Below are 14,011 nucleotides of genomic sequence, written 5' to 3'. Positions count from 1 at the left end.
TTGATATTCAACCTTTTAGTGCCCAATCTTGCGCCTGTTGAAGTCAAAGGTGAAACTTCCAATAGACCCCTCACTTGTGTTTGTGTACGCGCGTGTGTGTGTGTGCAGATAGATCTAATGAAGAGTCACCAGTGAGTGAGGGTGTTTCCAATGAACTCCTGCAGGGATTGGTTCTTGGGCCAGTGCTATTCAATGTTTTTCAATATGCAGTGACCTGGAAGAAAATATAAAATAATTACCGACAAAGTTTGCAGATGACACAAAGGTTGGCGGGGTGATAAATAACGATGAGAACAGATCACAGATGTGGTGTGATCTGATTCGCTTGGCAAACTAGGCACAATCAAAACACATCTTTTAATGCAACCAAATGTATAGACACAGATACCTATGTATATATGCCTATACTCATGAGACATCAGTTTGGCTTATAAAAGCTTCATAGTGTGTAAATTACACATATCTGAAGCATAAATAGTTGATTGTTGTCATGCTGTTTTGTAAGTATAGCTTTAAGTAGAACTGTCCTTATGCATTACCAAATGAATAAGCATCACATTTTCCGCCCAGTTCCGTTTTGTTTCAAGCTTCATGAAATTATTTTTAAAATGTGCCTTTCAGTATTGCAGTGGTGGATTGAGGAGTCCATGCATCCATTGTGATCTGAGAAAGTGTCTGATGTGTCCTTTCCCCAGAGGGAGAGATCTAGATACTATCAATTGGCAGGTGAGTGGATATTTTTTTAAAGATACCAGGCCCTCCACCGACAGCAGGGAAGGGGACTTAAAGATTGTTGACCCAGTATTCTTGGGGCACCTTTAAAGACAGGGCTTCAAGTATTGATTGCTTAACCTTAGGAGCACCTTATCTGAAACCTTGAATATTATGGGCCAATGTGAGAGGTCCCATTTTTAAGCCTATATGAAGTTTATATTATACATTGTGAGGAAAATGTTGATCTCACATCTGTGTGGCAGGTGTCTTGACTGATATCAGTTCAGATATTCTACAGCCATAGACCCACTGTTGACATTACTGGAGTACAGAATATCGGAGCTAAGAGATTAATAATGTGGATCTCAGAGCAAAATTTTGCACTAATTTACAGCCCTGTGTTAAATCTCATCTCAAAGCAAGTATTGTAACTTAGAAGTTGATGACTACACTAGATATTTGAATATAAATGGTAGGAATAACTATAATGGGTATGTCTACACTACCCGCCAGATCAGCGGGCAGCGATCGATCCAGCGGGGATCGATTTATCGCATCTGTTTAGATGCGATAAATCGACCCCCGAGCCCTCTCCCGTCGACTCCTGTACTCCAGCGCCGCGAAAGGCGCAGGCGGAGTTGACGGGGGAGTGGCAGCAGTCGACTCATCGTGGTGAAGACACCACGGTAAGTCGATCTCAGTATGTCGACTTCAGTTACGTTATTCACGTAACCGAAGTTGCGTAATTTAGATCGATTCCCCTCCTCCCCCCAGTGTAGACCAGGGCAATGGCTCTGTGAGACTTGAGCTAATGCATGAAGCTTCAATGCATAACAACTCTTCATGACCGCTTAGAGAAAAATTAACTAAAAGTAGGACTAACCATATTCTGGATCTTCCTAGCAGAGAAGAGGGGTACAAGTCTGTTCCATTAGCTTTAGATTTGTTATGGGATATACATTGCCATGCACAGCTGCAGCACTATATAAATAATAATACCCTGATAGTAAAGCTTGCTTTACTATAAAGCCTGGGCTGGGAAGGAAGAGTGGAAATGGTTCTATTATTCCTGCAGTTATCATGTATTGCAACATCTGAAAAAGCACACAGGATGAAATCCTGATCCCATTGAAGTCAACCCCAAAATTTCACTCAAAATGTTTGCTCTTGGCAGAAGGGGAAAAAATACCTTTGTTTTCCCACCGAGAGGATACTCACTTTAGTAACTTGTGGAGAGCTTCATAGGCACAGAGGCAGTGACTTATTACTTCAGAGCAGCAGCTTGTACAGAGATTGGTGCACATACCAAAAATGTTGTAGCAAAGTTGCTGCCCTCAACATGCTCCCTCCTGGCTGGATGTGGTGTTGCAGCACATTTTGCCTCAGTTTCCCTCATCTTCTTTTGGCCTACTCAGGCTGTAGGAGTGTCCTTGGCCTTCCAGCCAGACTATTTTGCTGTGTCCTGCTCCTTCTGGGGCAGAGTCCTTAGCAAAGTCCAACAGAAATATATACAAAACCAAAACTTCAGTCTGTCTGGGTTCAGCTGGTAGCCACCTCTGTTGCTCTAGACTGTCTTCCTGCCTAACCAGTGTTCTAAGCCTCGATCAACTCCACAGACCAAGGGCTGGTGCACTCCTCCTCTCACTCAGGCATTCAAGCAGGCTAAAGTCCATCGATAAGTTTAGCCTTGAAATTAGATGAAGGTTTCTAACCATCAGAGGAGTGACGTTCTGAAACAACCTTCCAAGGGGAGCAGAGGGAGCAAAAAACCTAACTGGCTTGAAGACTGAGCTTGATGAGTTTATGGAGGGGATGGTATGATGAGACTGCCTACAATGGCATGTAGCCGATCTGTGACTGCTAGTAGCAAATATCTCCAGTGGCTGGTGATGGGACACTAGCTGGGGAGGGCTCTGAGTTACTACAGAGAATTCCTTCCCAGGTGTCTGGCTGCTGGGTCTTGCCGAAATGTTCAAGGTCTAACTGATTGCCATATGGGATTGGGAAGGAATTTTCCCCTGGGTCAGATTGTCAGAATACCCTGGGGGCTTTTGGCCTTCCTCTGCAGCACAGAGCATGGGTCACTTGCAGGTTTAAACTAATGTAAATGGTGGATTCTGTGTAACGTGAAGTCTTTAAATAATGATTTGAGGATTTCAGTAACTCAGCCAGATGTTATGTGTTTATTACAGGAGTGGGTGGATGAGGTTCTGTGGCCTGCAATGCGCAGGAGGTCAGACTAGATGATCATGATGGGCCCTTTTGGCCTTAAAGTCTATGAGCCATCAGGACCTCTGGCTCCAGTCAGGTTTTCAGATCACCCCTGGAAAAGCTTGTGGGCTTGTCTGTCCTTCTTGGCCTTCTTTCAGACAACTCCCCAGAGAGGGAACTCTCCACCTCCTCTCCTATCCTCTAGGTCTCCTCAGTTGGGCTCACCCAGCTCTTTATGGGAAAAAACCCCAGCTCCCACGCCGAGTGGACTTTATCGCTAAGTAGGCCTGGCCCACCCTCCAGGTGCACTCAAACAGGTTAATTGGCTTCTCAGGTCCATACTAACAGTTTCATGGCATTTGTGGGGTAAACACCCCACCGTACATACAGAGATTAGAGATTTGTCTCCAAGAGTTCTCTCTCAGTGTCCAGATGTAGCTATTGTACTTCCTTACAAGCACATGGGATAGATGTAAGTGATTGGAAGAAAATGAGGAAGAGAGAGTAGTATGTGTGTATCCCACTGAGAATGTACTGGAAAAGAAAAAAAGTAGCCTATTTGGATGTTTGCTCTTTGGTAGACAAAATTATTGAAAATGTGGACAGTTTTATAATAGCAGTGTATGAGGGCATCCCTGTTTTGGTGATTTTTAGGATGAAATTAGGATTTTTTTTTCTCACTTCCTAAATCAGCAAGGAAAGAATTGCTTAAAAGTGTCCTCTATGGATCAGTGCAATTGTAGCCTTGTTGGTCCCAGGATACTAGAGAGACAAGGTAGTTGAGACCTTTTTCTTCAAGAGCTCTGTGTAGCTCAAAAGCTTGTCTATTTCACCAACTGAAGTTGGTCCAATAAAAGACCATTATCTCACCCACCTTATCTCTTTGTGGATCAGGCAGCTGGAGTTAGGCTGTCACCACGCAAATTTTCTGGGTGCTGGCTTGAAATCTGCACTGCCACCTTGGTTGAGACTGCAGCATTTGGTGGGCTAGGTCACGGAAGTAGGGTGACAAGCTCCCACTATTGAGGGAACATGTGTGTGCCCAGTTTCCATTACTGCCTTAGTATTTGGGCACTCCTGTGGTTGGAGAGGATGAGATTACTGGTCAGTCAGAGGCAGCCTGCTTCTATTCTATACAATGCATCTTTAGACAACATATGGCCACAACATCAGGCCATCTTAAGCAGGTCAAGCACAAGATTAGTGGAGAAACAGTGCACGCTCCTGCTGCTCCACTGAAATCCCCTGGATGAGATGGTCCCAGAGGTGGCTGCAAACACCTTTGTTTAATGTGGTGTTTTATGCGAGATACCATGTCAGATAGCCTGTTGCTCTATTAACATCACATGAGTCCAGCTGCACCATAGCCTTCCTATTACCATTTTTAATGGTAAAAAGCAACCAATTTTAGAAGTTTTCAATTAGGTGAGCAATTGGCTATAGGGCAACCCTTGCTGACTATGAATGAGTTAAGTACCAAAATTTAAATATGGCAGCTCTGGTGAGTCAGTGGAAGAGGGGGGCACCCAGAATTCCATTGGCCTGAATCACCGTGTTACTCCAATTTCACACCAGTGGAGTTACAGTGGTGTAAACAGTGTAATACACTGAATGAGGCCCAGAGTTGATAACCTGTGAATCTTGGGAGGTTTAAAAATGAGTTTCTGACTGCTGGATGTTGTCCCACCTTATATATTTGAATAATTTAATTTTGATTGTTTGGGTAGCTCCAAGAAATGGGGTAATGAGGATTTGGCCTTTTAGGACTTGTCTCCACAAACACAAATTGCACTGGTTTAACTAAATCTATTTCTGTATAGTTAAATTGGTCCACCCACCCTTGTGCAGACAGATTCAGAATAAACAATGCCAATTACTGAACTGCCAACTTCCATTCCTAGAGCACCTAAGTGTCCCATGCTTTGCTTGGAAGATCTGGCAGAATAGGCTCAAACCACAGGGAAATATTTGTTAGAAGGAACAAACTAATGAAGAGTGAAGGGAAAGCAAATCCAGGGAGGAATGATGCCACAAGAGCCAAAAGAAAAAAAAAACAACACCCCCCCCCCCCCCCCCAAAAAAATCCCTAAACAAGATGTCAAAATAAAGTAAATTTTATTCAAAAGTGAGAGGAGGGAAGAAATTTTCTGTCAAACTGAAGAAATCAAGTGAAGGAGTTATCATAGAAACCTCCCTGCTCAAAAATTACCATTGGATCAGGTTACCTGTATTAGACACAGAAAGGAAGAAGATTCTAAATGGTGGACATCACGCTGCCATTCAAAAACAGGTCATCTGCCTTCCACGAGGCCCAAGCTTGGAAGGTGCTGAAATACACCCTGCTGGCTAACACCCTGAGAGCCCAGGGCTACGAGGTCCAGATCCATGCCCAGGTTGTGGGAGTGCTGGGGACCTCCATAACAAGCCAGTGCTGAGAGCATGCAGAGTTGATGCTATGCCCGGCTCATGAGACAGCTCATGGTGTCAGACACCATCAGGTGGTCCAGAGACATATACACTGAGCACATCATGGGACACCATCAGTACCACCTTGAGTAATCGAGAATGCCGGTCAGGGAAATAACCCACCTCCTTCCTTCCATGATGAACCAAGGGATGCACCCCACCCTTGTACTTATTCACTACACCAATACTGACTTGGACTCTAAATACATTCTATGGGTGGTGTACCCGAGATCACTTATCCACTGACATTTTAAAAACTCCTGCACCCCAGTCTGGGTCTATGCTGGTTATGTACTATGTGTATATCTTATGAACCTTGTAACCAACACTTGTAATCCCTCCTAACCCAAGCCTGACACCAGGTGTACAGTACCTCCCTTCTTAATATTTAAAATCAATTTTACACAAGTTAACTTTAATTCTAACTTGTTAAAACACACCTAGGCAACTGCACTACTTTGCTACCTAATACTTAGCTTGTCTGCTGCAAATTAACAGATGAAATTAATAATTTGCAGGAAGTTTAAGAAATTTGTTAACTTACATAGTGCTAAAAGTGTACTAGGGTCTTAATAAACAAGTCTAAACACACACAACTGAGTAGCTGGAGCACAAACTGCTCTGACCTCTCCCCATCTTGGCACACCTCTGTACTGGGGGCTTAGAGGGAGGAATCATAGTATTTCCTACACAAACTCTGCTGTGGGAATTCAGACAGGGTGTGTTACAGCATCTTTATGCCACATGAGCAGTGTAGAGTGGCTAGAACATAGACTAGAATTTGGCCCAAGCTTCCTACTTTAGGGAGCTACATTCTCAGCCATTAAGACTGAAGCCACAAAATGTAGATTTGAGGTGATTCTACACATCACATTTTATTTACATGAGAGCATTTCCTGCTTTAAGCAATGAATGAAATTATATCTTGTAAAATTTTAAGAGCTATAGTGAAAAGTTTCAATAAGCTTTTTTGTGATCATTAAAGTTTTCATCAGTAGGTTGTCACTAGTACATTCAGTCATGCAGGCCATGAGTAAGCAACCAAATGCCCCTGGCTTCAGTTGAATGAAGACTCAGGTCCTGCAACAATGTCCGCAAGGTGACCTGGATGAGAAAGTTTCAAACTTATGCTAGATCTTTATAAGAGTAAGGCATCTATGCACCTGGTTAGCTTTACTCATGGAAGTAGCCCCATAATGATGGAGCTGTCTAGCCAATTGAGTGGCTGAACATGGTACAGTGCTTTGATATGGAGTTTATTTCCTCCATATTGTAAAGCTTGCATGACCTGAGACCAAATTCAACACAACATATACAAAAGAATGCAAATCCATATTAATGCAGTCCCCCTATTGTAAGTTCCTTGGGGGACAGTGTTTGTACAGTACCCCACACTGTGGAGTCCTGGTCAATGTTTTGGTTTCATAGGTGTTACCACACCATGTTTCTTTAATAGGTAATTATCATGGCAGTTTATTTATATACAGTGGTTGCTATTACAAGGCAACACTTCCCCAATGGAAGAGTTATTTCCTAATTATAGGAGAAAACTGTAGCATCTTACAACTGTGTGCCACAGTAAGTGCTGGAAATTAACTTGTTAGACAATAGTCACAGATTAAGAAAAGCCACCAAAACCCTTATGACACAGTATATCTAATCCCATCACTTCTTTGCTGCGCAATCCCTTCCCAATGTCAGTTAACTGCTCAAAAGGTGAGTGTCAGGTGTGTACATTCTAAACCTACCCCCTTATGGGTTCCTAGAAGAGATGGAGAATTTGTATCACCTCACTGTTAGGCAGTAGAGACTTAGAATTTAGAGGTGTACCAAGCACCTCACAAGAATGGGGTCTGATTTTAACTGCAACTTTTGGCTTTTTTGGAAGTTTGGTAGTAACAAAAATAACTAAAAAAGTTTCAGCTCAGTTTTATTTACTCAATGCTTAGACATTTACAGAAACATTACAATATATACAGTTTCTATATACACATGTATGGTGTTCCATTTTATAGAAAGAGTAACAATACTTTAAAGTAATTTACAAACCTTTTACTGTTGCAGACTAACATTGTAATAACACTTGGGAGGCAGGGTTGCCTAATGGCTAGAGAACTGGACAGTGATTCAGACATGATCATATTCCTGGCTTGAGCACTGGATGACTTTGGGCAAGTCACTTCACTGCCCTGTGCCTCAGTTTCCCCATCTGTAAAATAGGGATAAGAATATCGACCTTCCTTTGAAGAGTGCTGTAAGAATTAGGTATTATTAGATGGTCAACTTCAATAGGATTTGGACTGGGCTCCTTGTGAAGCCATTAAGTATCTGGAGATTAGTGAAGTTTCTGCTTTGTGTCTTATACCTCTTCTCTAGCATTCTTGGGGCCACATGTGGCACTTGATTCTCAGTAAAAAGTCAGATATGCCACCTTTTACCTGCACATGGCCTCAAAAATACGTTCTTTTCAATAGGGTTTTACAGTAATCAAATTGTTCCTATTGTAATGAACTGTTATGTAGAAACAAAGCTAGTACATTATGCAAATTGAGAGGACAAGGACATGGAAGTTTTACATAAAGTAGCAGGAAGAGGATTTTTTTAATAAATGCATGATAAATGGCACTGATCCCATTGCCACTGAGGTCAATGGCATAATTTCCCAAGGAGGAGAGAAATTGGTCATTTGCTTACTCATCTTTACATTGAAGATGAAACTATATTCCAGGAAACTGAACTTTCTCCAAGTTAGTGAAATACATTTTTCCTCCCCTAAAGTATAGCATGAGTTATTTCAGGAAGAAGTGATATGAGTTTAGAAAGACTGGATATAACCCATGATCAGATGAATGTAATAAGTTTCATATAAACTGTTCAAACGTTTTAAGTTTTTGAAAAAGTAACCTGGTTTAAGTGTTTCATATTTTTACTCCACTGAACATTGGCTCTAACAGCTGGAAGAAAACGTTGTCTTGGGGACAGTTGTTATGACAGACACAGGTAGTGATCAGCATCATTGGCTTTTTGAGGACTTCGCTCTGGGGACACTGGAACTCAACCTTGATTGTCTTGGTGTTGTGTGGTGTGCAGCATCGTCCATCAGTGCAGAGCCCACAATAGCGGGGTTTATAGGTCTGTATACTAGTGCAGTTCTTGTACTCAAAGTGAACAGCTTTCAATGACTTCTTTGTTCGGACACACTTTTTCCCTTTCTAAGAAAAACATCAAGTGTCATTAAATGTGTGTCATACAGGCAGTTTAGTATACAGAAGAAAGTTAGAAACATGCAGGTTTACTGTGGGGTTTGGAAACCTTGGGCTTGTTTCTCATCTCTTCACTGGCGCTACAGCAGTCAGACTCCAGTTACTTCAATGGACATATTACTAGCAGAGGCAGATGAGGGCTTTGTGAGGCCCTGGGCCAGAGCAAATGGGGCCCCATCCCTACCCCTTCTGCCTGTAATCTTCCTTACCCGCTCCTGCTCGGGAGTGGGGTCAGGGTACGGGGGCTTCTCCCACTCACCCAGCAGGAGTGGTGGGCAGGCAGAGCAGGGGTGCCCATTTTTCTGCCCCCCCCTCCCCCAATTGGCCAGAATTACTATTCTCACTCATGAGATTTGACCCAGGCCCCTTAATTCATGTATTGCACAAGTCTCTGGTAAGCCACCTCTACTTATTCTGTGGTCAGGCCCACCGTTGACAATTAAATCTACCAAGAAAAATCCCAAACCCTTGCTCAAATTAAATCTTTGTGAAACACCTCTTTGAAGTCAGTAAAGTTCCACCAGGAAGTTTAGAAACTAAAACAGTTACTAATTATAATAAATCTTATGAAACATACAGATGCCAGAACATAGTTAACGGACAGCACCTCCCTACAAATAAAACTTCTGTAACGTGTTGGAAAAAGCAAACTGTTGCTTGTTCGTGTGTCTGTTTAATGCACTTGAAATGCCAGCATTATATTTTGTATTTGAAAACGAGGAGGAATTCGGGCAACAAAGAACTCACTCTAGCAAGTGCTTGGGTTCATACCTTATCAATCAGCTGTTCGCTCTCACAAGGTCGCACCATGCAGAGTCGTGTCTGCTTCATCATCTCACACTGAGGATTCCTGTTTGTAATGCGGGTGGAAAAGCCCATTCCACAGCTTTTGGAACATGAACTCCATTCTGTTGTCTGCTCAATACAGTTGGAACTTGAGTCAGAGACATCAATTCCAAGAGTTGATTCTTTTCTATATGCTATAAATAAAAAACCCAAATACTCCATTATAATAAAAATACTGGATTCCTGTAAGAGTCCATTTGAACTCCACCTAGTTCGTTAATAGCGAACAATCCAAGACAAAAATAAATTCTCTTACCTTATGACTTTGAAATAGGACTTAGCAACTTTAAAGTGGATTACTGGAGTGCTTTTTAGTACTAGAGATTTGTTATTTAGGTGTTTGAAAGGGCTCACTTGACAGCCCTGGAGACTGAAGTCCTCGGTTTATCAACAAAATGGGTACTGCTTAGTGCAGAAATTTATGTACACTATCCCTTCCCATGCATCCCAACCCTAATCCGTAGGGGCGAATCGTTCAGTCTCCATGCCCAGTGTGATAATTTCCCCATCACTGCTAGTTGTGATGAGGATTTTACTGCTGATTTGCAAGTCATGTGTGAATGACTATGTTTTACAAGAGGTTTATCTTTTGTTCTTTGTCAGATTAGTCACCAAAAATTTAGGTATGAAATATAATTTCAAGACAATCCTTACATCTTATTGAATTGTAGTAAACTGCAGTGGAAGTAAGTTAGATGATTTTATGGCTATGGGAATAAAGCAATCTTGTCAATTATTAAAAAAGTGATGTCAGTCAAAGTACTTACAAAGACTGATTATTGTTATGACACTGTATTACCACATGTACAGCATGTGTTAAGCTGTAAAACAAATATTACCAGCTTTATGGTTACTTGGTGAAGGCTAACATTCTTTTACCCTAGGAGAGAACCAGAGTGAGTTCAAGTGACCTTGGAACACCCATTTCCTGAGCCAGTCAAGAGGGCTTGGCTTGATTCCCAGTGGAAACCTACTGGCTACACCATTGCGACAACTCTTGCTAGAAGCTATTCCACTATCCTCTTGCAAAGTAAGGCTCCAAAAAAACTGGAGATTTTCTAAGTGATACCGGTATCTCCAGTTGCAAAAAGGGAGCGGGGAGGGGGGAAGGCCAGGACCAATATTGACAATGTCCATGCATCAACCTGTCATCAACAAAAAGCAAACGATTATGAGGAACTGTAGGATGAAGGTGGCAATATTTTGTACTTACATCATGCGGTACCTTTCATCAGATATTTCAGAGCATGTTCTAAACTGTAACTAGAGCGCAACATTCTTGCCAGGCAAGAACCAGTAAATATGGTTTCCTTTTTCAAATGTGTGAGCTGATGTTCAGCAGTGTTAAGTGACTGGATCAAGGCCAGACTGAAAAGCAAGGTGCAGTGGCCCCAACGCCTACCTTTTAGCACTAGATTTGCAGGTTTACCTTACAAAGAACTGGTAAGTTTAACTACAGTTTTAAAAAGGAAAAACATTCATAATTTCAGAAAGGGTGGAGGGGAAGTTACATGGCTGCTGCCTTAAAAAAAAAAAAAAAAAAAAATCCAACTGGTACTTGATTTTTCTAAAATGCTCCTCAGGTTCCCTGAGAACTGAGCTGAAGACTTCCCCAGTTTCCCTGCCAGACCAAGTGACAACAAGAGGAATGAGAAAATTTGGAATGGGATGGTTCTTTCAGACCCATTGACTGACTGTATCTACACTAGTAGTTTCCCCTAATGTTGCCTGCTGCTGTTAACAGCTGTAGCTATGGGAGCTCAAACATATACAGGTGCTGGAAGCTGGTGCCATTATAATTACCATGTCTATACCACATCTTCCACCATTGTTACCACTAGCAATGGACAGAAGTTTTAGGAAGAGCATATAGTATAGATAAGGTGACTTCTGTAGTATCTGATGTTAGTCTCAGAGAAACCAGCAAGATTGTAGATCTAGGAGCAGTAGGACTCAGGTGGTTGGTTCCCCCTCCCTGTCTCTGTCCCGTCCCCCCCTCCATCCCCCCGTGGCCTTGGGAGAAGACAGCTGAGAGAAAGCCATCCAAAGTCTTGTGCAAGTAGGAGTGGATACAGTCAAAGCAGAGACCTTTGGTCCTTGGAGAACTTTCTAGGGTTTTGACCAGACTTTCTCTGCCCTGTGCTGATAGGTTGTTTGCGCCAACCCTTTTCCTCCCAGTCTCTACACCTTAGCTTCACTCCACAGCTACTCCTCATCCCCCCCTTCCTTTCAGGATATCACTTCCTAGCTAACCTCCCCACCCCAAAAGAATCAGAACTCACATGATGTTTGCCACCATCCCATTGTTCACTATGCTTGTGTTCTACTCTTTCCCCCACCCTGTTTCTGCCATGTCTATTTAGATAGCAAGCTTGTCAGGGCAGGGACCATTTGCTACTCTTTGCACAGTGAGGGTCCCTTCTTGGTTGGCCCTTAGGCACTACCATAATAAAATCATTTCTCAGGCCGGCCCCACCTCTGCACACACTACCAGGTGTAGTGCTTACGGGACTAGTGATTGGGCACTGCTGTTCCTGGTAGGGCCCTGGATTAAGAGGCTAATTACAGTTTATGCATTTGTTTCCTTTAGGGGTGGTTTTAAGTGCCTTTTGCAATTCCACTTTTAGTCCTATTTTCTGTATAGTCACTAATGTTCTATATGCATTTCTTATAGAAAAACTGGAAGTGGAGTTCTAGGTTTGATAACCAAGTGGGCATTTCCAATACACAATCATTACAGGGTTCATTTGACTGCAATAGCAAGTCTGAATAGCTCACCAGCCATAGCAAAACTGCCCAAAGTCACTTCCTCTTTAGGGTCACAAGTCCACTTCTCACAGCACTCTCCTGGGACTTCAGTTTTCCTTGGGAAAAGGCAATCAGGACCAGGGAGCAGTAGGTCAAGGTTACAGCGGGGCACACAGCCAATCTGTCCATCTCTGCAGGCACACTGGTATTTACAGCTGGGCTGGAAGGTCTCCCCACTCTGATAAATAACCCCATCAAACACACAGTTGTCTCCTTCAAGCACTGGTATAAAGAGGGGAAAGTGCATGAGTTACATGTAAAACTAAGACTACACACAGGTGGCATATTTGCTCCACTTCATTAAAAGAATAGCAATGTTCTCTTTCATAGCAGAACGCAGAAGCTGCAGTTCTGAGGTGAAAGACTTCTCATTTACACTTTAGAGGAGCTCATTTTGTCTGCCACACCTGCTACCCCAGTACTTTGGTGGTGAAATCCCTAGGTGACTCCAGGAAGAGGAAGCCCTGAGGAAGAGGTGTCCACGCGGTGATCTAAAGTAGGCAGTGCCATGGTAGCTCATATGGTTAGCAAACAGGAATGTAAATCACAGAAAGATACACGGGGGTGGAGGAAGAGAGACACCTTTCCCTAGCTGAGGAGGAAGCCAACAGATTTCCTTGGTGCCTGAACATCCCCATGGCTTCTCCCCCTGTGACATATGGTCTCCACGTTAGGGGCAGCCACGCCCATCTCTAGGGGCCCACCGATCTGTGTGTGGGGAACAGGGAAACGTGCCTGACTCTGCCCCCAGGAGGTACCCCGGGCAGAGCCCAGCTGGGAGCGGATGTCCCTCGCCCAGCCCCGAAGCATCCCGGCTGAGCACTGCCCAGCCCAGGCTGGCACCGGGGGCAGCAGCTCTGGCTGCGATGCTCTCAGGCGGGCCCCGTTGCAGCTGGCCCAAGCCCCGGTCTGAGGCTTCGCACCCGCACTTACCCATACAGATGCCCCGCCCGGCCCCGGCGCTGCGGTCGCAGTAGAGGCCGCTGCCCTGGTCGCAGGGCTGCCGCTCGGAGCAGCTCTCCCCGCGCTGCCGGGCGCACACCAGGCAGCAGGCGCAGCCGTCCAGCACGGCGGGCACTCCCGGGGCGCAGCTGGGTGGCTCTGCCGGGCACGGGCGGCCGCCGCACTGCGGGGGGCACGGCGGCGGCTGGCCACTCACCTGCGGGGCAGACAGACAGACCAAGTCAGCGGGCACCCTGCGGCCCCCTCCCCGCAGCGCCCAGCCACGGGGCGCCGCAGCTCCGGCCCGGCCCTACCCTTGCCTTGCACAGCAGCAGAAGCAGCAGCCCCAGGCTGGGCAGGCGCTGCCTCCGGTCACATCCACGCGTCAGCCTCATCCTGCCGCGAGTCCCACCCGGCTCCGCTGGCCGCCCTGCGCGCAGCCCTCTAGAGCCGGTTATATACAGCGCCTCTGAAACCCCGTCCTCCCATTGGGTAGCGCGGGGGCGGGGCGCGGCGAGGGAACCAATCCCAGGCGCAGGGGCAGGTTCTGGTCCCCTCTCTCTCCCCGCATCGGACTCGGGCCCTAACTTCCAGCCCGTGGCGCGGCGTGGTACCGCGAGCTGAGCGTGTGCGGGGACCGCGGTGGGAGCTGCTGCCTGAGCTGGACGGGTAGGGATGTGACGGAGGTTCATAAAGAGGGAGGGACGGAGGGAGAACGTGTGTGCATATGTGAGAGAGAAGTTGTTAGGAGGGCAGGGACA

At 44.9% G+C, this 14,011-nt stretch overlaps 1 protein-coding gene across 1 annotated transcript; it reads right to left on the bottom strand.

Moving 5' to 3' along the window:
* Positions 1-7,320: 7,320 nt before the first annotated feature.
* CCN3 (cellular communication network factor 3) lies at positions 7,321-13,645 on the bottom strand. The gene is made up of 5 exons (XM_029913377.1): positions 13,565-13,645; positions 13,242-13,467; positions 12,279-12,530; positions 9,426-9,634; positions 7,321-8,603 (listed from the first exon to the last, which is right to left on the bottom strand). Exons 1-5 carry the CDS (start codon positions 13,643-13,645, stop codon positions 8,310-8,312), a joined length of 1,062 nt encoding a protein of 353 aa, XP_029769237.1. The 3' UTR covers positions 7,321-8,309.
* Positions 13,646-14,011: the final 366 nt, after the last annotated feature.

The sequence above is a fragment of the Terrapene carolina genome, unplaced genomic scaffold (assembly GCF_002925995.2).
Source record: "Terrapene carolina triunguis isolate 2854851 unplaced genomic scaffold, T_m_triunguis-2.0 Scaffold58, whole genome shotgun sequence".
In the NCBI taxonomy this organism is placed as follows: domain Eukaryota; kingdom Metazoa; phylum Chordata; order Testudines; family Emydidae; genus Terrapene; species Terrapene triunguis.
Note: the sequence above shows the minus strand (reverse complement) of the source record. Positions and strands in the feature narration are given on the sequence as shown.

Excerpts from the sequence above, each read along its gene's own strand:
- CCN3 (XM_029913377.1), bottom strand. The coding sequence starts at position 13,645 with ATGAGGCTGACGCGTGGATGTGACCGGAGGCAGCGCCTGCCCAGCCTG. Across the intron at positions 13,468-13,564 it reads TGCTGCTGTGCAAGGCAAGG|GTGAGTGGCCAGCCGCCGCC; the intron begins GTAGGGCCGGGC and ends TCTGCCCCGCAG. Across the intron at positions 8,604-9,425 it reads GCGAACAGCTGATTGATAAG|AAAGGGAAAAAGTGTGTCCG; the intron begins GTATGAACCCAA and ends TGTTTTTCTTAG.